We start from the raw sequence: 24,943 nt of genomic DNA, 5'->3' as shown, positions 1-24,943 counted from the left end.
AAAAAAACAACCACCCCCGGATTCAGACTTTAAAGGGAAAGCTAAGGAAACACAAAGACAGAAAGGAAAATATACTGAATAAAAACAAGATGCAAAACCTGAACCATTGCCCTCATTGTCATTGCAATTAGAATGTTTTAAAATTAATTAGAATGTTTTAAAATTATGGTCCTCTTATTTCCGTGTTTGCATAATGACAATCTTTAGGTTAAAGTGAAGTTGAAGCTGCAACTCCATGGGAAAAAAAATCATATAACTCAATCCAAAGAGGCCTTTCAGCCTCAGATTCAAACTGCTCTGAAACAGGTTTTCACAGGCATCTCATCCCACTTTAAGACTGTCTGAAAGACCCTCATGGAAATTAGACACTGTTTCAGAACTGTCTCCAGCTCATGCGTTTGGCCTTGATTAAATCCCACCGTACAACTGAAATCTTAAAGGCTTTTCTAGGTTTTCAGAAAAAAATCCCTTAAAACTTCTCCTTTCTCTGATTGTTTCTTCAGCTGCATTATTTAATGCATTGAAACACATGACCTTTCCCTACAAACCTTGCCTTTCTTTCTTCAGGCTTCTATGCCTCATCCTAAGCCATAGCTAATTTTATATAACCTATAAACCTTCAGCCACTTTGGCACTGCATATGGACCAGAAAGGCCAGTAAGCATCTTGGCCAGTATGTTTTATGCTCTTTTCAATTCTGCTATTCCATTTGCTGGATTAAGGTAGTTGGAGGCAAGTTACTCAGACTGGGTTTGCTGATTTTTCAGTCAGCTCAATACTGAAACTGACCTTGAATCCATAGGTAGAAAATTTTGTAAACACTCTATCTGAAGGATCAGAAGCCACATCAGTATCTGTTATTCAGTATCAGTAATTAATTTAAACCACACATGCTTAACTATGTATTTATCTCTTCCATTCTTTTTCTTTCTTTAAAAGAAATATATTATTAAAGTTAGTTCACTGTTAAAAAACAGTCTTTTAAGATCCTGTTGGTTAAGGTCTATATCCCCTAAATCTCATGCCAAAATAGGTGTCTCTGCTGCATCTCACTACCTGAAACTCAGATTTTTAATCAGAAAAAGCCCTAAACAGAAACTTGCCAGGTAAATGCTTACATATCTCTGCAAAAATAGCTTTAGATTGAGTGTTTTCTCTAAGCAGTGTAAGCTCACCTTAGGTTTCAGTGTGAAATTGTACAAGGATAATGTTCCCTGGTGCAAATGCATCAGCGGAGGAAACAGATCCAGAAGCTAGAAACAGGTGTGAGGTTGCAGAATGTGATAACACAGCCTTTTTTTCACCTTTCCACTCCCCAGACACTGCAAACAGTTTTCAACACCTCCTGTATCAGCCTCAGTTGACTGTCAACACTGAGTGAAGAAAATGAGCCTAGTGCTCACTTCTGAGCTGGCTGCTGGTCAGACCAGCCCACAAGAGCCTTCCTGGAAAATGATATATGTTTATTTTCGTCTTTTCAATAGCTATAACTGTATTTTTTCATTATAGGGGAAAGAAGGTCTGGACAGGAACTGTATTCTGTGAAACAAATAAACAGTGATATCAATAAAATCAAAGAAAGGAGGACCATGTCTTAGGAAGAAATTTCATTATTTAACTATAGAAATCATATGCACAGCATATAAAAGATACACTCTTTAATAAAGAAACATATTCCTTTGAATTTAGTTTGCTTGTCACGAAACAGCAGCAATAGGATACAGTTGCATTGATATCAACTCATATCATTATATCAACTGCCTGGGCAGTGATTTATAGAAGAAACTGATAAGGTTAGAAATGAACTTACTTATAAAAGAGGTTTCCCCCAGATAACCTCTCCGTTTAAGAACAACATCAAGATACTTGGTGTCTTCATTTACTAAGTAATACTCCTTTTCTAAGGAGATCCATGCCCAGTTCAGGCGAAAATGCTGATTCTGCAGTTTATTGCCTCCTGCAAAACAAAATTAAAAAGATACAATTAAAACATTTCATTTTTGTTAAAGATTACTTTGTCTTTTGAGGTAAATGCAATTTTGTATCTTGGGTAAGATATGTATCTATCTGGACATCACAATCCAAAGGTTTTAAAGATTTAAAACTAAGAAATTACAAGTAAGGAACTCAACCAGAACACACTTGCTACACTTAGGAGTAAACTTTTTCTTAGATGCATACAAACATGGTACACTAATTTTCTTATTTCTGAAGAGAAAAGCATCAAGCATTAATTAAAATGTATTTGGGGTGCCTTCTGTATATCATCCTAATGGATGTGCTTTTTATTACTCTAGAATCCTGTAAGTTCTATAGCAGCAATAAAATGAACCGCTCAGCTCACTGGTGGCAGATGCTCACTCAGCCACTGTCTTCTGGGAATGCTGGGCTGTGTGGGAGACTGTAGTCTGATTTCCTGCCCACAAGGTGCTGCTACAGAACAAGATTTGCTCAGGTGACAATTGTCTTAAATGTGCAAGAAATTTCCTTTAGAAATTAACACTTCTATACCCAAGCCAGTGAAACAAGTGAATAGCAGAGAGGTGTATCTAAGCATTTAAATTAATTCATGGCTTAATTACTGGAGGAAGAGACATGTGAAGGTTGGTTTACCCATTCCAGTTTCTTCCATGAGGCAGCCACTCCACATGCTTTCACTCTGCTTCAAAGATAAGCCCCTATGTTTCTTTACTGACCTGCCTACTAGAAAAACCAGGAACTAAAGTTGTGCAGTGTCACATGGAGGCAAAGGCACTGTGTAAATGAAAGGAGGGAAATGTTACTGGAGTATCTCCTTGCACTCCTCACCCTGCTCCTTTCTGCTCTTTTGATCTCTGTTGTTACTGACAAAGGGGAAGGCTGCAAACACACATATCAGAAACTAATGAGCAGCAGAGAGAACCAGCAGCTGTAGTGTTACAGCAGTGACTACAACAGCACTTACATTAGGTTAGCTGTATGTTATGTCTTCCCATTGGTTTATGGGGACAAATGTAACAGAATACTTCTTGTTCTCTAATCCAGCGAGAAAAGCCATTTGTGTGCCACCCTTGAACACACTGCCCAATTTGACCGTAATTTAACAGAAGGATAAAAGCTTCTGACATATAAAAAGGATGGAAATTTACTGTCTTTTAGAGGAGAGAGAACCTATTTGTACCACTAGTGAGACAAAATACTGCTGCACAAGCCTACTACAAATGAGAATGTCAGATATTTGAAACTGCCAAGGTAAAGGAAAATTTTCTAGCTGAGTTTGCATCCTTTTAAACAAAAGATATTCTAACCAGAGGATAGGAAAAAAAAAGAAAATCTGGCATAAATTGTTCTCTTATCCAAAGAACTAAAGGTTAAATGCGCTGTGGACAAAGGCACACAATCTACATCTTACATAGAGGGCTCTTATGAATGAAATTTAGGAGCAAAAAAGCACAAGACAGGCAATAAAAAAAGATTTACTACTGTCTTCATTCCACCTATTTCTTGCTTTCAGCTGTGTCTTTCTATTTTTTTTTTTTTCACAGAATAAAAAATCCCCAACAACCACACAAAAAAGTATATTTCTTAAGGGGCTTGAGCCTCCATTTTTACAGACATACTACTGTCCCTAGTTTTGTAATGTTCACCTTTTAGAATGTGCAATACCAAACCCATCAGCTTAAAATTTTAAGAAAAGAATCTAGGTATTTTAAACCTTTGTGTCTTCACATTGTGCTTTTTTTTCATGTTCAGAAGACACGTTTTCTGATTTATACAAGACATTTCACAGCCCACTGTCCCATAGAATAAAACCGCTGTTCTTCTTATTATTAGCTACTACTACTACTATTATTATTATTATTATTATTATTGTTATTATTATTATTACTACAGACCTCTCATAAAACAGAGCAGGAAGCATATGATACATCTTACCTAATTTTAGGTATTTATTTTGGGGATAGAAATCCTAAACTGTCTTTATAGTCAAACCCAGGAAAGAGGCATTTTGTAAAGCTATGACTTAATTTAGGCATTTATTTTTAATAAGATTAGCTTTGCCTTGAAATATGCAAAAATACATGCATTTTTCCTCAGCAGAATTTAAAATTTCCTGTTGTGACCCTTTACATTGTAGACACTTTTATTAAAGCCATCTAATGCTGGGTAAGATGAATTCCCCCTTGCATAATCTGGATGAAACTGATACAACATAGTAGAGCCAAGCACCACACAAACACAACCCTGTGAAGAATATCAAGAGTATAGCTTTTAGAAGTTATAAAATGTCAGAAATAAAACAGCACATGACACTTTAATTTGGTTCACTATTAAAACAAGTGCCAGCCATACAATAATATTTCTCTCAGCAGATGGATTGTGCACTGCTCGCAAGCACTGCCCTTGGGCACAGTCAGACATTTACCTGCTGGGCAAATCATTAAGCTACTATACCAGTTTTGCTTTTATTCCTCTTCCAGACAAGTGCTGGCAGTACCAGTACATCAGAAGTCCAGAGAAGGAAACCATTACTTTTAAAACTACAGAAAAGGAAGGAGGGCAGTGTTAGAACATGGTAAATCCAAAGGAACTCTGCATCAATGAGACGTGGTTGGCAAGATGCTGCTAAAGCGAGGCAGGAAAACTTGTTTCCTAAATTTTGCCAGAGATCAGAGTGCAGCAGTGATAAATCAGAAGATGCTAGATGGGAGGTGGTGCAGTGAGATATTAATGAGAAATGAGATGGCAAGAGTTGTAAGAGACATTAAGAAACTGTAAGGTGCTGAAAGTAAGGCTCTAGAGTAAGGTGAGTCACAAAGTGACTTCATGACAGAGGCTTTAAGGACAGAAGGTTTGCCTGTATATGGCAAGTCAAAGGTAGATATAACATGGAATTGGTCTTCATAGAAATCCTGTCAGCAAATTGTTTGCCTGTCAGAAAACAGTGATGTATTATTTTTGCATAGGTCATCAAACAAGAAATTCCTAACAAGATCAAGTCATCTGGAAAAAACAGATCCAGTTACACAACATGAATACAAGAGGAGGGGCAGGAGGACTTGGTCAGTCAGCTGCTTGAAGGGAAAGATATTTAAATTATTATTTCCATTCAAGCATTCATCTTTCCAGCCATGCTGCTCAGATATCTTAGTTATAAATCCTTCATGAAAAAACACAAATTAGATTGTCAGAATTTTCTATCATGGTGCAAAGAGCTTAGAGAAGGAAAGAATCAGTTCCAGTTTTCTCCATAGATCACAGAGCTATGTAAAGACAGTATAAAAATAATTCTAACATTAAATTGTGTACCTTGAGCACTGTTGACCTGAGGGGCCAAGAAAAATGGCCATTCTGTAAGGAAAGTCTGATTGTAGTTTTGCTGTCCCTAGGAGTTACTCCAGACCCTAATTCATAAATAAAAGCAAATAACTGCACCTCAATAAGTATTCACTTATTGACACAACAGAAATTGATGCATCTTGATGCAGATATTGACTTCCTTGCTGAGTATCTGCGGCATAAATCAGATATGAATCAGCAAAAGTGTTTCTACCCTGCATCCCCACAGCCACACAGACTCATTGTGTGCACAAGCAATGTCTGTACAAACACAGCTATCTGGAACCTGCAGAGCTTCAAGGTATGATGTATCTGCTCTCTTTAGTCATTAGCTAAAGTTGCTTAATGGGAAAAAACCCAACTTTCAAATTCCTCCTGTACAAAGAACATATATCAAAGCCGACAAGCAGTGGAAAAAGAGTTTTAACAAATCTGATTCTATGATCAAATGCTATTCCCTCTGCTATGACCATCAGAAAGGGTATATCCTGTAAAACTCTCTTAATTTCATGTGGAAATTGCAGAAGTAAAATGCCTAAGTTAACCCAGCACACAACACATGCCACTAGAAAGTTTTGAATTGACTTTAACAATGCATAAGATAACCTAATGATATTACCTGATTAGAAAAGCTTTAAAATGCTTCACCTTTGTGTCTTTCAAGTATACTGAAATAGACCCCAATCACTAAAACAACTTGCTGAACTCTGCGCTCTCCTGCACTCTATCTGCCACTGTAACTCAATATATTTGCAGAACAGTCAAAATGAACCCCTTAAACCAGCCCCAAGTGATTAGGGACTAAAACAATGCTTTCTCTGAACTTCTCATGAGAAAACACACACTTCCCAGCATTACGGACTTAGCTTGCCTGGAGTATAATTGCTGGTATCCAATGAACTACAGAAAGTACTGAAAGATGGAAACTGTCTGCAACTCTTTTTTCTGTTTCATATCTACCTCCAAGAAACAAGTTGGAAGGGCCACATTTGCTGGGGCTGAGAATAAGCAAATGCCTGAAGCCACATAGCGGAAGAAATATCTGAAGAATACCATGTAGCTGCTTTGCTACAAAATGGAGGGAGAACTGAGCGACAAGACATGAATGTCAAGGTTACCCAGTGTGTATTAAATTTGGATCCTCATAAAATTCAACTAAGCATCACTAAGGATGTCTCCAAATGCAGTCTGGAGATTCATGCTGGATTAATTCAAGGAATTCCCAACTCAAGTCCATGTCCCGTTCTTCTGCAGGAGATTAACTGGGTTCTGATTAAGAGGTTAACCTGATTTTCATTGACAAAAACTGTGCAAGCAAATATGCACTGGCTCTTCAGACAATTAGTGTCATAGCTTTAAATTAATTATAAACCAGCTCTGTGGAAATTCACTGAGAGCTGAGACACTGTCACTCTATTGGCTGCATCAAGAAACGATGAGTTTTCAAAGGAAAGAGCAAAGTGGATAAAGAGCAACCCAATGTGAATCACCAAAAAAGATGCTGGAGCACTGTGTGTGTTTGAAAGCCTTTATTCATATTACGTACTTAGTTTGTAATTGATTTCTAGGAAATCCAAAAGATCCACTTATTGGTTTTGGATTCTGTGCTGTAAGCAAGGGACTTGCTCTGCAGGATGACCACTGCTTCTGAGCAGAAAAGAACTCAGAGCAAATAAATTCAGTATCTTCCAGTGAATAACCACTCCTGGCAAAACACAGTATGTTTTTGCTCAGGTTCCAGAGCACAGGAACATAATCAGCTGGCTCCTGTTCCACAAAAGGTGGACAAGAGATCTTTCCTAGACACAGAATTCATATAATCTATAATGCCATCCTATAAAAGATGTATGTTTAATTAAACCTAGCTGTCTAGGCACAAGGAATGGAAAGCAATACATCTTCAGGAGCTGCAGGCACATCTTATATGAACAGGTGGATCACCTTTTGGAAAGATTGACCACTGAATGTAACGGGAGTCTGTTCAACCCACCAGTCTATATGGCTAACTAAAACCCAGTTAAGTCATCTTCTTGACAAAGGAGGGTCCTGAGTAAACTCAAAGACACAACTGGTCCTAACTGTAATATGGTAAATTTGTAAATTTAAACATTTTAGAAGTAATCTTTGGAATATTTAAACATGGCAACAAAAAAAAATTGATTTTGTTTAGAAAAACTGTTCTGCTACTATGAAGTTATTTCCATGCTGTCACTAAACTAATTAGCATTTTGTGTAGTCACTAACTTTGCATGAGAAAATTAATTTAAATTGCCTTGTGAGTATTAACAGAGAAAACCCAAACATACCACTCAAGCTGTCATGTCTATCATTAAACAATGCCCACATTACCTAAAGCACAATACCTTTTTCCTAAAGATCCCCACCCTGCACCTCCCTCTGAGGGAAAAAAACACCACCTCGATTAGTTAAGGCTTCATACATGCATGGCCTGCAGCAACAAGTAAATTTATTAAATCTCTGACAACACATTCTTAAAATAAACTTAATAGTTTTCAGTCTCTGCTCACTAATTTGTTTTGTGGCGCCAGACAACTTCTCCCAAGAGGCTCTGGCTGAATTGAAGCAAGGTTCATTTCCTTGGCTCACAGAATAACGGGTTTAGCTCAACCATCTTAGCTACTGTCACATAGGGGACTTCTCTGCTGGTTTATACCTTTGAAGAACACATGTATTAGTCCATAGGAAAACTACTCCTATTCAAAGCCTACTCAGACAAAGTGTTAAATTTGAGGGTCATGGCACATCCTTAGCCCCAGTCATTTATGAGGAGTAATAACAGAAAAGTGTACTGCAACCTCAGAAATGCAAGACATTACAATAGAACAGGAGTCAGGAGAAATATAATCAAAATCAAAATATTATTGCACTTCATATTGCACTATTTTAAGAAATTCTTCTATTCTGGGAAAAGAATAGACCAATTTTCCCTTCATTGGATTACATTTTCATGTAGAACCCACTGCTGCAGACTCCTACATACATGCCTAATATTTCAATGCTTGCAAAATCATTCTCATGCTTAAAACCAGGGTGCATGAAGGGGGATACCCTATCTGAAACAGAGACCTCTAATTTTTCACAATGAATATTTAATTGTTTTTTTGTGTCAAATTGGCAAATTTCCCTTGAAGAAGTAATTGAACTTCTCAACTTTTTTTTGTCCTAGCTGTTGTACACTGTCTTGGCAGAAAATTCCCCTCCATTTCAGATCACAATCCAAACTCATAAATCTCAAATTTTACAAACGTAAGAGGAAAATGTATGTAAGAGGAATTTAAAAAGTTGTTATTATTTACAAAACGTACTCTAAACAAGTTGGAATAGTGTTTCCATTTTATCAGCTGGACTTCCTATAGCCCACTGAGCATAGACACAAAAAGCATTGTTTTAACTCTGTGTCAAAGTGATTGAACTGCTTTTTGTTATTAAGAATTTACTTCCAGAGACTTGCATTTTGGTTCTTTTTCTCTTCTGGCAATACAACAAATAAAATGCCTCACTGATTGGAGGAGAACAAATGTCAGGCAGGTTCATTTATTTTTCAACTCAATTCAGAGTAATTGTACCAGGTAATCTCAAATATTTGACTTTTAATATTATTTGACCTGAGAAACTCCTTTGTGGTGCCTTTCATCCTTTTTAAGCTATGTCAAAACTATAACCTTTTGCAGGTGATTTAGTCCTGCTCAGCGAGGGCAGATTAAAAAACAGAAAACATGTAAAATTGTTGATATAAACAAGAACCCAAAAGGATTCCCTTTGAAGTCACTAACTTTAACTTGAGACAAGCCTTGCAGAGTAGTCAAAGATATTAGTTCTGCTGAGGAAAGAAATATTTTTGCAATAATGTGTTATTTTTTTATATAATGACAAAATTTTTAGCGTTACTTGAAGTCTATCCTAAGGGGCAAAATTGTATATTCCTATGGCAGTAATTATAATATATTTCTGTATTATTTCATCTGAAATTCCTACGTTGTAGTCATAACATATATAACAAGAAGGAAAAAAAACCCCAAAAAACTGGAAGAAGCCAAAGATTCCTTAAAAGATTCAAGCCAAGATGTCAAAAATCTGTTTAAATATTAAAAATAAGTGCAAAAAGGACTTCAGAAATGAACAGTAGAATAATATGAGCACTGTGAGTTTTCCAAGAGAGGAGCTCAACAGACATAAAGCAGAAGGACAGGGAACAGAAGTGACTGTGAAATTATGAAAACTCAATCTTGATAGTATGTTGCTTCCAACACATCACTTCTTTCTCCTTCTTCTCTGCATGAAATCTTCACTTACACTTTGAGATAAGTAGTAATTAATTAAAATCAGCAGTAGAAAAATTGCATCTTTACCATTAAATTTGTTTTTATTATACAACAAACTTTAACAACTTACTTATGTATGGTTTGCATTTTATTTGGCTTGAAAAGAGATTACTGTTTAAGCTATTTAAGTTGTTTTGGCATTCCTCAAGCTTCTGAAAAGTCTTTGATGAAGATTTCCACCACTGTTCTCCCACATGCATTGAGAAATTAAAATCCTTCAGGTTTTTCCCAAAGGTGAAAGCAGCAATGTTTTTTCTCAAGTCAAGTCAAGTCTGGCTCCCACCAAATCTGCTGGCTATTGCATACAGGCAGACGAAGGCCTGGGTATCTCTGGTCTCAAGTTTACATTTTTTGCCCTAGAGTTTGTACAGAAATGTGCAGAGGTGCGATCACAGCAGTTTGAGCTTGCCAGCCAGCACAAATGTTTATCACTTTTAGAGAAAGCCATCTCCCACCCTTTCTTGAAAGGGAGCTGCATAGCACTCACCTGTTGGGACATGACCTCAGCCTCCCACATGGCACCTGCTGTAGCTGCTGAGGTTGCTGAGACACAAACCAGGGCAGTTCCCTGGGCTGCAGTGCCATGGGGGGCACTTGGGAAGTGGTTGGGAGAACTCTTGCCTGCAGCAATCTGAACAAAGCTGATGACACAGTGCTAAGCTGTCATCACCTACCTCCTCCTTTTGGCTGGGGGTGTTAAACTTGCTATTTTAAACTGATTTCATGGCTGCTCAAAATATTAATTTTCTTCCCCCACTAAATGTGACAGGGCCCTTGCTACCTGTTAGGATTTCTGATTCTTGTAGGATGCAACAACATGCTAGTGACCGAGGCTCATGGAAGCCCATTCCAGGAATGCCACAGAAGCCCCATGGACCATAGGGCCATGAAGAATAGAGGATACAGCAGAGGTTGGAGAACAGAGCAGAGGTGAGAAAATGACAAAGCTTACTGGTTGCTCAGTGAGATTAACAGGACATCTCAGATGGAATTAGCCTGGGCAGCCCTCTGGCTGTGTAAGTAAAGATGGTTACAGAAACCCTTCTAGTCACTGATTGCCACAGAGCTACCTGTGAAAGCCCCTCCCCTGGATATCTTTTGAGAATACTTCTTTCTCTTCTTACCCTAATTCTAGAAGAAAATGGATGTCTTAATTAGCAGGATTGATTAATGAGAGGTACATGAGAGGTGCATAACTTACACTCACAGGATTTTTTTCTCTGTTCTATAGGATCAAATAGGTGTGGATATTAATTAACAGTAGAAAATGAGATGGCAAAGGTATTAATCTTCTGAAAACTGTGCAATATATGAAATGTTACTGATTGCTGGTTCTCTGCTTGACACCTCCAGAAAGATGCGCATTTCAGCCCATCCACAAAAGCTGAGTGACCAGTTGGTCAGCTTGAAAGCAATACACTGCTGATCCTCCTGTGCAAAACAATCTATGCCACACATACTAAAGAAAAATATGGCAGTGAGTCCTTAGTTAGAGATAGATCTGAAAAGTAATGTGATCCATAATTAAGTTTCAATCATTCTAACAAATGCCCATGTAACTTTATTCATGCCCACACCTTTGCTAAGTCAGATCCTTGACTGGTTTCTCTGTGTCAGAGAAATTTTTCTGTTTTAACTCTACTGGTCAGTCCTATCTTGTTACTTGGAAGGGTGATCTCTAGCCTTAAGCTTTCCAAAGAAGTACCTGCAATTTTTTTGCCTATTTAAAAAAATTTTTTGCCTATTTAAAAAATTTGTCTAGGTCGCTTTCTCATTCCTTTTCAAAGAGGGCAAATATTACTAATATTATTTATAAGGTTGCATTGGGTGTGGCTGAGATGGAGTTCATTTTCCCCACAGCAGCCCTCACTGTGGTGTGCTTTGCACTGGTGTTGATAACCAGTGTTTTTTGCTCCTGCTGAGCAGTGCTGGCACAGTATCAGAACTGTCCAACTTTCCACCATCCTTCAGCTGGCTGGGGATGACAAGATCTTGGCAGGGAACACAAATAGGACAGCTAATCCAAACTGACCAAAGGGATATTCTCACTAATGTCCACCTCCAAAAACAGGGGCTTCTTGCCTTTGTCTCCACTTCCTACTATGGAACACTCCAAAACACTTCATCTGTTGAACAAATGAAACGGGACATTTTTTGACCAAATGGAAGAAAATATTTGAAACCAGATGAGCTTTTAGGTCCTTTCAAACCCAAAATCATTCTGTGATTCTAAAATTGGGTGCTGCAGTCCAAAGGAGGCCTCACAATAAGTTGTTTTTACACACTTTAACTCAAATATCTCAAGAAAACATATTGAGACCTTGAAACATTTTGTCCAAACATATTTCTAATCCTTTGGACATGATTCTTACCTCATGTTAATAAATCAATATATCTTTTAGATTTCTTAGCTGCTGAGACACAAGCAATACCTTCACCTCTTCACATACTCCCTGAGTAAGTTCTTGAGAGGACAATGAGGGTAATACCATCTAACATAACCATGGGAAAGCACTTTCTTTTCACTTTCTGGTTAATGAGCAACTTTCAGGATAAGTTTGATAAAGGTCCTTATGTTAAAGAACATTGGAGCGAAAAGCGAAAAGAAATGTGTGTGCACTGTCTCAAAAACTACTTGTTCAGTGGAGACACATTTGCTCTAGTATGTGCTTACATTAAGAGTCCTAGGTTGTTCTTTTATTGAACATGTATTTCAATCTACAGTCACCAAGATACCTTAACATGCCTTTGCACATGAACACGGGGGCAAGACACAGAATGTGCATCCTGTTAGAGCGACACAAAGAAGCTCTAGTTGAGTAGATACCTCTTCATGGCACAAAGGATAGTGCCACATGACTCAGCCCTGCCAGAGGCAAAGCTTTACCAGGTGGATGCTCTGCTGAGCCTCCTTAACCCTGCTGATGCCTGAGACTGTTCATTAAGCTCTGTCTTGAGTAGCTCACTAAGGGACTATGTTGCTCCAGAGACAGAAAAGGTTTAGTTTTGGCTAGAAGGAAATAAATCAGGGTAGATTTGATCCTGGGTTCTCTCAGTGCTTTGTCACAGCGAACTCTGCAGGTTGTTGGACACACTTGTCTCTCTCTTTCCTACTCATGTGTGGCTACTGCTCCCCAGTCTGTCATCACATGCCTTTCTTGGGATAAATACCGTAGCTGCTTACACAGACATACAATCCAGGCCAAATCTTCCAACCTTTTTTCTTATGCTTTCCTTTAACATTACTCAACAGCTACAGACGTGCCAGCCATATGTGCCAGACAAATTTCACAGCCAGTTTTCACACCAGTGTCCTCAAAGGGCACTGCTTTCTCTGAGACACATTTTGATAAGCAGAACACTTATTTAAATCTACTGGAGAACAGGCTGGCAAAACTCATGGCACAAAAGTGGGCCTGGAATTTCATTCAGACTACGATTAAACATTTTCTTCCTAAGAGATCGTGAGAAGGAGATTTGGACAGTACATTATATGGGAAAGCTATAACCTTTTAGGTTAACTCTTTGGTCCCTTAGCAAGTATGCAACAAGATCTGAATAAAAAAAATGTTATGCAGAAGTGCATGGAAGCTCAAAATAAAAGTATATTTATGATTTGTACTACATGAAGGTATACTTACTCGCATATATATATATATATATATATATATATAAAAAGTTGAAAAAAGTACATGCATTCTCTTCTTATATCGTACAGTATTGAGTGAAGCTGGCTTTATATCTAAATTTCTGCTGACACCAAATCAAATTTGATGATAAAATATGCCCTGTCACTTAGTGTTCCTGCACACCCACTGGTTGCAAAATAAAGAAAAAAAAAAAAAACAAAGCAAAACCAGAAAAACTCATAAATCCATATTATTACAAATAGTGCAAAACTTACTGTGAATCATTCCTGTGAATTCCTGAATGCTCTCTGCAATCTACTACTTAATATTTTGTACAATATTTTTTGTCTAGGGTTGACGTACAAGTGAACTCCTATAAATACAGATAAAAGTCAGCAGTAATCAAGTACTGTGTGGAATTTTGTAAAATGTTTAAAGAATCATAATGTAGCATGATGGAAAGACAACTAAGTCTGATATGATGCAGCAGATTGCTGCAGATCTGCTTGAGACAGAAAGGTTCTGCAGGGGGATTGGCCAGGCTCAATCAATGCACTGAGGCCAATGGTGTGAGATTCAACAAGGTCAAGTTCCAGGTGTTGCACTTGGGTCACAACAGCCCCACGTAGCACTACAGGTGGGGGGCAGAGTAGCTGGAAAGTGACCCACAGAAAAGGACCTGGGGGTGCTGGACAACAGCAGCTGAACATGAGCCAGCAGTGTGCCCAGGTGGCCAAGAAGGCCAATGGCATCCTGGCCTGGATCAGCCATAGTGTAGCCAGCAGGAGTGGGACCAGGGCAGGGATTGTGCCCCTGTACTCAGCACTGGTGAGGGCACACCTCAAATCCTGTGTCCAGTTCTGGGCCCCTCACTACAGGAGAGACATTGAGGTGCTGCAGGGTGTCCAGAGAAGGGCAATGGGGCTGGGGAGGGATCTAGAGAATAAATCATATAAGGAGTGGTTGAGGGAGCTGGGGGTGATTAGCCTGAAAAAGAGGAGGCTCAGGGGTGACCTTATCACTCTCTAAAGCTGCTTGAAAGGAGGCTGTAGCAAGGTGGGGGTCGGGCTCTTCTTTCAAGCAGTAGAGGCAGGACAAGAGGAAATGGCCTCAAACTCTACCAAGGAAAGTCAACTTATGGCAACAGGAATTTTTTTTTTCAATGAAAGAGTGATCAGGTATAGGCTTCCTGAGGTGCTGGTGGAGTCATCATCCTTAGAAGTGTTCAAGGAATGACCGGACATGAAACTTAGTTGACACAGTGATGTTCAGTCAAAAGTTGGATTCTATAATTTTGGAGATCCTTTCCAACCTTAATGATCCTATGATTTTACACTCCTATATTTGAGTCAATACATAAAACATTTTGACACTTAGTAGTCAAGAAATTGGCCTTATTTGGGTCAATAACAGAACAGTGGAAACTTTCATTACTTTCCTATGAAAACTAAATAGTGAGTGCTCACAGCACCCTATGCATAAGAATTTACCATTTTTTAAAAGCTGAATTCATGCATTGGGATTTCTTTTTCATCTTACAGAGAATTTGAGTCTTCATTAATTTTCGGAAGAACCTGTGTAACAGGGTGAGAATTAATTATTTTTGGTTGTTTAAAATAAACCAGTAAGATGGATAATAATATTACAGTTATGGATAGTAATAGTATTTTGCTGGATGAGGTGAAATAAAATATCCTGCAGATCTCCAGAGTAATTTTTTTTACGTATTAATAGATCCATTCTACCTGACTCACACTCCATTCCCTGTCCAAAACAATTCCAAGAACAATTCTTCATGAACCTAGTCCAGGACTGCAGCAGGCTCCCCACAGAACAGACAAGAGAAATCAGTTCATACATTTTCCCACAACACATAACTAAAACTTCACATTCTGTCAGTAAACTAAGACTTAGCAGTGTGTTCTGAAGAGAAAAATTCATTCTGTGAAAACAGCATGGTAATGTCAGGCATTCTCTCCTACCTTCAATGCTGCAGCTTAAGTTGGTATAAGTTACTGATCTTTCTTCTCCCATTAGTCAGACTTTGACCTGCAGTCCATTGAGCCTTTGGCCTGGACACTACACTGGCTGTGGACACTGCTGGTTCCACTGAGCCTACTCACTAGAAATACCCCAGTAAGTAAAGACACTGACAAAAAAAACCCCAAAAACCCAAAAAAAAACCCCAAAACAAACAAACAAACAAAAAAACCAAAACCAAAACAAACAAAAAAAAGTGATGGCTATCCTGAGCAGAAAACTATATATGGTTCATAGTTATAACCACAACCCAAATCCTTGCCCATTTAGGAGTGCTCCAGGATGTAGGCCTGCTGGTTCTAGTAACTTCAGTTCCTTCACTGCTCCTGCCAGCAGCAGCTGGAAGCCTTTGTCCACTTTCTCTCCAGAACTCTCTGTGTAGAGAGACATTCCTGCATTGAATTACACTCATGCTATGTTAGACAGTTTTTTTTTTAAAGCATTTATTGAGATTTGTTTCACTTAACTTTGGATGAGGTAGATGTCTGCATCCTAACATAGTTATCCTAAGCATCCTTTATATCCAAGGAAGACTAGTGGATTTGTATCCTACTGTTTAAAGATAGGTATTCAGGGTCATTTGAGACCCTTTAAGGTATCTGAGACATCTGCAGACAGCTGGCAAATACAACACATGATTAACAGGAAACCCATGCCCTTCAGCAGGGTTGGACAGAGGTCACGCAGGTTGGCTGGAGCCCTCACAGTACACTTGGTGCTATGCTGAGGGAATTGAAACATGCCCAGCAGTGCCTGGAGAGCAATTCAGCTCATCATAAAGAAGACATTTGCATTGGCTGAATAGTTTTGTAATTCCAAATGTACAATCTAATTATTCATAGACTACAGTGGGACCTTTGACAACTAGACACACTCAGTCACCTGAATTTAGTCATCTAACTTCATCTGTCTTCAATCTAGCACAAACTACACTTAAAAACTTTCCTCAGAGAGGGGAGTATGCAGATTGAAAAATGAACACGTTACATGGCCTCTGACTCTACTACTAAAAGGGAAATTTGCAAGCCCTACTGAGTAAATCTCTACTTCAGTACAAGTTGACTTGTACTGAACATTAATCCGGTTATAAATAAGAAACAGCCTACCTCTTGGCACCATATCTTTCAGATTAATGTGTGGATGTTTGCCTGCATCAAAGATGCAGCCTGAAACAACAGGCAAACAGGGTGGGTCAGGAACAAGTCTCAGAGCAGGACAAGTTCTGAGGGAGGCAGTATTCATTTAACTCAGATTGGGTTAAACTGACTGAAAATGCATCCCTGAACCAGACCTTCCTGGATGCACTTAGCTGATGCAGACTAAGCTCTGCCTAAGAAATCCAGGACTCCCTGTTCCCCCACAGGCTCCCTCTCAGTCCCAGCTCCTGCTCTGTTTCCCCCCTGGAGCTGGCACAAGTGTTTGCATGGCCATTTAAGGAACCGCTCCAGGGAAATGATCTCTAGTAGAACTAAATGCAGAAAGAAACAGTTTAATTTTAATCTGGGTGTTTCCCCTGACCCAGAGTTCATGGCACAAGAGCACAGTGCTTGTGCCAGGGTAAGGGAGGCATTGGCACAGTGATAAATACCAGGGGTGGAGAGAAAGTGGGACAGCTGTGCTTGGCAGCAGTGCTGTCTCTTGATGCTGGAAGCAAGCCCTCATGCTGACATTCCTTGCTGGTATAAATCAGTGTGTTAGAATGCAAATCTGGCCCTTAACCTGAAAAGCCAGTTTTCCATTTTATTTTCACTACAAAACCACTGCATCCCTATGTCTGATTCCTAATAGAGAGTGAAACCAAGCAACACATGCTTTGATGGTGACACAAATCACATCACTTTTAACAATAAGAAAATTAGTCCTGATAGAAGGCAGGAGTTGTTGTGGCAACCATTTAAAGAGGTCATAAAGATTCCTGCCTTACAATGCTTCCCAAAGTTATTCCTACAGATAACCAGGCTTTCTGTTAAGTCCCATTTCCATCAGACCCACAGGCAGGACACAAATGTGACTGAAGAACAGAGTTTTCTGAAATACTGCAAAATGCTCCCTTTGAAAAATTTTGAGGCACTACCTTGCATCTAACTGCCCATCAGTCACACCTTTTAAAGGTCAGAAGCCACTCCACAAAATGAAGATTTGATGTCTCAACAGAAAAAAACACACATAAAAAAATCTAATCCTCTACAAAAATTAATTCTCTTAAACTCGTGCTTTATATACACACTGGCAGATACCTACCTAAAACATGAACCTAAACACACAAACATGCAGCTTATAAAGCACCCACCAGAATGAATTCTAAAGTGAATGTACAATTTAAAAAAGAAACTAAAAGGACAGAAGTCTGGTTTGTTTGACTCACTTGTAGTAACATGTTAAATATGAAAATCTAGATGTATAAGAAGTAAGTATAAGAAAATTCAAAAGTATAAGTAAATTCAAAATATAAGAATATATAAGTATAAGAAAATTCAAAAAATACTTTGTTTTCACAGACTTCATTATCTTGAGAAATATATTACCGGAGCAATTTCTGAATCTATCTATAATTGTATCCTATTTACTAAACCATTCAATATCTTGAGCTCACAAGAGAACAAAGGACAAGGAATACAGGTCGCATCTGAAAAACATGATCTCTGTATTATTTCACCTTTCAGCAATGCTTCAGTTGAGTGCCCATTCCCTATATACCATATATACATGAAAACTGGAGAGGGAGTTTTTACAAGGCCATGTAGTGACAGACAAGGGGGAATGGCTTTAAACTGTAAAACAGTGGGCTTAGATTTGACATCAGGAAGAAATTCTTTACCATGAGGGTGGTGAGACTGGCACAGGTTGCTCAGAGAAGCTGTGGATGCCCCATCCCTGGAAGTGGTCAAAGCCATGGCAGGGGGGGTTGGAACCGGGTGACCTTTAGGGTCCCTCCCTACCCAAATCATTCTACAATTCTGTGATTCTATGACACTAGCCCTGCAAAATCACAAGTGACCTTTTCCAGTATAGTACTCCTATGCATATTAAAGTATTCATATAGGTAAGTTATGTGAATGATGGACCCAGAAACAGATATTTGCTGGAAAATCCTTTTTTCCATTACTTTTTTCACTTATTTTTATATTAAAGAATAAACAGATCTGCCTGACTGTAATAGACACCAGGGCAGAAACAGAGAAGAAAATGGACTGAAAGCAGGATGAATCTGAACAATGTGCTCTTTAGTTTTCTTTGCTCCTCTTGTTCGTGTTACAGTAAATGTAACTAAGACACACGCAAAATAAATTTCACATTAACCTCCTTAATCATTGAACTCTCTCATAATTTCATCTTTGTTCTAATTAGTTTTAAACGCTGAGATGTTTTAACAGTATCTGACAGTGCATGCAAGAGAATCACCATATTCTCTAGCACAAAAATCATGGAGAGTATGGAAAGAATCTCATATCTGATTCAATGGCACAGTTTTTAGGTTAATCTGAGCCTACAACAAAGCAAGGCTTGCTTCCTGTTTAGTAACATTAGGAGAATAAGAATCCATCTTTAAAACATGAACAATCCACACACAAAAGGTGGTGGCAATCCTTCCAGACACATAGAAAATAGGTCCATGAATGAAAAAAAACAGCAATAAAATCTGAAGGACAACGGGCACCAACATGACATTTCTGTACCTCATTGTAAGAAACATAATAATAAACACCAAGACCAACTGGCTCTATTATATTATTATCTCACTGGCTGTTTAGATGCAAAAACTTTATCAGATATTTATCAGTTTCTCTAATTGCTAATTATAGATAAAAGCTACAAATCTGCAGAGTAGCTTCCTGCAGAGTACCATTTTTGCTTTTGTTTTCTTTCACACATAGCTATTCTGTATTTTTATAAACAAGAAACCCTGTGAAATATTTTATGGCTTGTACTGAAAAGTCCAAATATTAAATACAAAATACAGCTAGCTAAGAAGGCCAAACATACACACAAAAAAGGCTTCTTCTTGTTGCCTTTTTACTTAAAAAGGGGAGTTTTCTAGCTTTGCTTTGAAAATATTGGAACACTAAGACCTTGTCTCATACAACAGCATTGTGGTAGGAGTACAACTGTAGGAATCTCAGATGTCCCCTGAACATAGATGGAGAGGAGATGGAAAAAACCTTACTTCCAGAAGCCCAAGTGCTGCAGTCTCATGCAATTAACCTCATATCTATCTCATTATAAAACTGTATACAAAATACAGCTTTCAAATTACACAACAGTACATGAGTGTTAAAAGCACAAAGATGTTCTGAGAGCTTTTTCACAGAATGGTTTGGGGTTGGGTTGGAAGGGACCATAAAAATCATCTAGTTTCAACCCTGCTCCCATGGCCAGGGATACCACTCACCAGAATATAAATCCAGACACGCAAACTTCACAATTTCTCACCAACTTCTTTTTTTTTTTTTTTTCTCCCATGGAAGCAAAATACCATTAAAAAACAAAACAAAACAAAACAGTTTCCTTTTTCTGTAAGTAGAAGTTTAACTATAAGGCCAATCAGTTACTGTGGTTTTTTATCTATATATTTGTACTAAGAATAAATTCATCAGAAAGATGTTGATTGCAGATTATTCCTATAGCAGAGTTTGGAAACACATATAAAGAGTTTGGTTTTCATTAGGGAAATGTATGTCCTATCTTTATTTCAGTCTTTCCAACTACTGCTCTAAATACTTAGAAGACAGAAAACATTTTCTGAACCGATGGGGAGCAAAGAATTAACAACAATTTTATACTCCCAAATATTGGTAGCACATGATCTTTTGAAAAATGAGGGGAGAAAGGTTAAGTGTGGCTCTAATCATTCAGTCAACTAAGGAAGTACAAAATAGCTCTAACATTTACTTTTTTTGGGCATTAACTGACTAAAGATGTAAAAGCATTGTAGGTGACATGTCAATTCTAGGATAAGTGGGCAGCTAGCCCACACTTTTGTACTTTCACACTTTGGAGATACAACATTTTCTCTCCAGTAACATCTCCACAACCACCAGATACCAAGAAAGAACAAAAAAAAAAAAAACAAACTATTTTTTTCTGCACAGATTATAACCAGTAAACCAGACACTGCCTCTGCACAATACAATAGATTCCTCTCAAAACTGTAATCAGCTATTACAAGTGAAGTAGCTGAAATGACCTTGAGTATACTTTCAAATAAAACTGAGATGAGCTCAGTTGGTTAGAGCATGGTGCTAATAACAGCAGAATTGTCAGTCCAATCCCTGTATGGGCCATTTGCTTAAGAGCTGGACTTGATGATCCTTATGGTGCCTTCCAACCCAGAATATCCTGTGAGTCTGTGAAATCTGGTTTATGTTCCTGTATGTCTGCTTTTTAAGAACAGATTACATGCACAAAATAGCTATCCTGTTATGATCAATGGGTAGAAGGAAATCTCATGTTCATGTCTTCTTTATCAACATCACTCAAGCCCAAAAATTTGGCCCTTTGCAACAATAGATGAAAGTTGATCTTATAAATGTGAAACCATAAATAGGAATTTCCTCACCTGATTCTGAGGTAAAAGACCTCTACACTAACCAGATATATCTAGTATGTGATAAAACACACAAGACTTAAACCTTCCTCTTAAGTGGGTGATATTTTATCATGCTGAAAAAAGGGAAGAGGGCAAACTTCTGAGCAAACAGATGGCAGGAAGCACTGTTTGTAGATATCACTGCATGAGAGGTGGCATCCCTAAAGAAAGTGTAAGGAAGCACATATTAGATTGAACATTTGACAGCAAGTGTTTTTACCACAGAGCTGTATTATGCCTGTAAGCTTTAAATCAGGTTTTGTGGTAGGCCAGGAGTAAAACTAAATTTCATTGTGTCCAAGATACTAACTTTGAAAAATTAATGTGTATTCGGCCTATTTCTGATTTTGATGATGGAAACTTAGGCTTAATTCTGGTTGTAATAATGTGTCAAGGATGGGTTTCTTCAGAAACAACTCCGATTGTTTTGTATTTCATGGAAAAAAGAAGGATTATGTCACAGGGCAAGGCTTTGCTTTCATCATTAATTACAGGGGGAAAAAAGGCTATACTTATTTTTATCACTCTTCTCATGGTCACAGTGATGTGATATATCTTTAACATGTGTCCTTCAGTCAACAGAGAATGCTAAATGATAACCAAACACTCCTATTCATCCGACCAACAGAGACTTTAAAGGGTGTGTCCAGTCTTTTTGTTAAACAGTTTTTGATGACTTCACAGTGAACTTTGACTTATGTTTAAACAAAATAAAAAAGCAGTCTTTCAGGGGGCTTATTATTCTGGGCTGAGCATATTTAAAACACTGCTTAAAGCTCCAGTTCAACTGGCTAGTCAATACTCCTCAGGCATAATAGATTTTGTTTTTCTCCTGAAGGTAAAGCCTGTCTGTGCAGGAAACACAGCTTGCCTGGGGGCTGGTCTGAGTTTGTGAAATGAACCCTCCCAAGGAATAAAGCATGAATCTTCTAATTTGAGTCAGAGTATACACCTTTGGTTTCCTTTTTACAAACATAGTAATAATGTAACAAATACATTAAAAAAAAAAAAAAAAAAGTGCTAGGTTACACTGCACACACAATTCTGCCCCAAGGAAAGGATGAAAGAAAGAACATTTTGTGACAGAAGCTAATCATGTTTGCTCATATACTACTGAAAGGTGTTTGGATACTATAGGAAGGAGTGGGGGCAGTGCAGCAAGAACCAACACAGAAGAGAACAGCCACACCATCAGTCATGCCCTGGCATGTTCTGTAAGGCTGCTTCCCTCTCCCAGTGCAATGCTCTGAGCTTTTGAGCTTTACCAGGAACACATTCTCGAATACATTCTCTTTGCCATCTCCACAGGCTCACATCTTAAATGAACCTGACAGTTTATCCATCAAGACAGATTCCTAAATGGAAGAACATTACAAAAGATTACAACGAATCCTGTAAATGTTAACTATGATTATCAACAAACAAAAAATTTGAATGTAAAGTAATACTGGCAGTACTAGGAGCCATTAATAAACTCAGTCAATAATATGAAGGTCCACAAATTTCTGCATAGGTTATTAAGCAAATATGGTTTTCAAGCAATATTTCCCAGTTCCCAAAATATTTCTGAAGTTTTTTAGTTTAACTATTCTTATTTCAAGACAGCTGAATACCATATTGGACATCTGTTCAGATGTAAATCCTCTTAATGCCCTTTCGATGGGTTTTCGAAACCATGTAATTTGTAAAACTTTCAGATATCCATTTCTATTTAATAGTAGATTATTAATCCTCTGCCAGAAAACTGCTGCTAAAATGCAGTCTCCATTCTCCCCTCCAACTTGCCATGTATGATTTTACCACAAGCAACATCTGTGTACTCCTTATCCAACTGCAGGCATAACATAGGGGAAGGAAAGAGACCAGTTGACTTTACTTGATTAATAAGTGAAACTAAAGAGAGCATGAAAATACTGTGTATCATGCAAAATGGTCATGAAGCAGTTTTACAAATTTAACAAACTGACAAGACTTAATGCTGGATGCTTTATTGTGGCACATATGTTTTCATTTAACAAAGCTTCTGTCATGACTGACCTTGTAATCTTATCATATTTCACAAACTGACAGTTTCAATAGCAATAACCCGCATTCTAAAGAGATTTGTTGGTGTTATTTGTACATTTATGACTAAAGTCTTTACCAAACAGTCGATTCAGGCACTGAAATAAATGTGAAATCGCAAAACTTCAAAATGTAAAAATTGCTCTTTAGTAATAAAAATGAGGTTCCTACAAAAACTAACCAAGAGACTATGACACAAGACATTTCTTTTTATACAAGAATTATCACAAGTAGGTTATTATCAGGCAGCCTAAAGGATTTGGAAGAAAGAGCACCATGAAAGCAATCTATGGCAAGTAAGCAGTAAGTGTGTTTTATTGCAGCATTTGCACAAGCAGTACTCTCTACTACTCTAATGTGTTCCCCTTTGGAGTCGATACTTTCCTCCTACCATACTTTCCTTCCTTTTGCTAGGTTGTCCTTAGTGCAACACCAGTCTGAGCCTGTTTTCAGATTGCCTCAGATAACAAAAGCAGCACACAAGCAGTCCTCTCACTGCTGTAGACTGGGTATCCTTAAAGATCCTGTCCTCTCATGATGGGAAGGACTGGCACTACGGAATAGAGGAATGAAGATGGGGAGATGGTGCTTCCCACCTGTCCTCCCCAGTCCTGGCAAAGCTGGCCAGACAAGCATTCATGCCAGCAAACTCTCAGAGAGGCTTCTCTCTGAGTCAGAATCTCTCTGGCAGCTCTCCATGGGCCCTGCTGCTTTCTATGGAACCTGTCGTGGACAAATTGCAGTAAACAAATTGCTGCACACTCCAAGGAAAACTTAGATGCTATAGGCAAATTATGAATTACTACAGACAGGTGGAAATTCCATAGCAGATGCAGCTATGTGTCCAACGTCTAAAAGGATTCTTGAGTTCAAGTAAACACTCGTGAGAATCAATACAATTCCTGTTTTATAAGGCTATGATGCAAAATGCAGAGCATTTAATGTTGTGTCTTCATTTCTGGTTTCAGGGCACTAAAGTCACACTCCAGTATACATGTATTTATTGGACAGGGGCAGCTGGGAATCCTGAGAGATGAGCAAATGGCAAGTCCAGTTAGTCTTGGATAGGGGCAATACTGTAAAACACTGCAGTGAGTGAGCATATAAAGAAGATTAGCTAAAGCACTGCAGCTGTTTAAATTGTTATATTTAGTTTTAGGCTGCAGCCAGACATTCATTAAAGAAATGAATGAGATGGCATTAGAAGCTGATATACCTTGGCTATTTGTTTCTGGTCCTTTACTGAAGGCTTCCTCTACCAATATAAATCAACAGATCTTGTAAGCCTCTCTCATCTACTCCAGTATAAATTACCCAACTTAACTTAAAGCCTCTTCATCAACAAGTTAAGGTGACTGAGGTAAGCATTAACCTGAACCAGAGAAAGACAGAGTTCTGTTGTATACCCTCATCCTGTTTGGGGTGCAGCCTCTAGCAGCAGTTTAGTACTGAACAGCTGAAGGACAAGGACATCACAAACCAGCCCAGCTGCCTCTGTGATGATTGTCTGAGAGGGCCTCAGTGTTAACTTACTGAGATTCATACACGGGGCAGGTCATACATATGCTACCACAAAACAGCATGCTTACACAGTTCAGAAGAAAAAGAATACTGCATTAGTGTGCTTTAGATGCCAAAGTGCTGACAACTAGTGCAATTTAAGGTTATGGAAACCAGACATCAATGCAGGCTAGCTTTGGGGCCTATGGAAAACCTGGATTGCTGTGAAGGGACAGCTAGAGACCAGAAGGTTACCTCTTGGTTCTACTGTAGTCGATTATTGCAAGATATGTATATTTAGGCAATTCATTCTTATAACAATTAGCTTGATCATGAGGACAGGGAATGCATTTTTTAAATTAAAATTCAGGAGAGAACTTTTTTTTTAAACCCTTATTTTCCTCTCATAAAATCAATGGTAAATTTCCTATTATTATTCAGTAAGGACAGAATAAGATTAA

General features: G+C 38.3%; 1 protein-coding gene across 1 annotated transcript in view; it reads right to left on the bottom strand.

Moving 5' to 3' along the window:
* Window positions 1-24,943, bottom strand: part of FREM2 (FRAS1 related extracellular matrix 2) — a 120,364-nt gene that overhangs the window by 56,894 nt on the left and 38,527 nt on the right. The window contains exon 3 of the mRNA XM_071448416.1: window positions 1,811-1,957. Within this exon, the coding sequence (XP_071304517.1) occupies window positions 1,811-1,957 (147 nt within the window). The remainder of the gene's footprint in view (window positions 1-1,810; window positions 1,958-24,943) is intronic.

The sequence above is a fragment of the Agelaius tricolor genome, unplaced genomic scaffold (assembly GCF_023055355.1).
Source record: "Agelaius tricolor isolate 1412-34295 unplaced genomic scaffold, bAgeTri1.0.p SCAF_26, whole genome shotgun sequence".
NCBI lineage: Eukaryota > Metazoa > Chordata > Aves > Passeriformes > Icteridae > Agelaius > Agelaius tricolor.
Note: the sequence above shows the minus strand (reverse complement) of the source record. Positions and strands in the feature narration are given on the sequence as shown.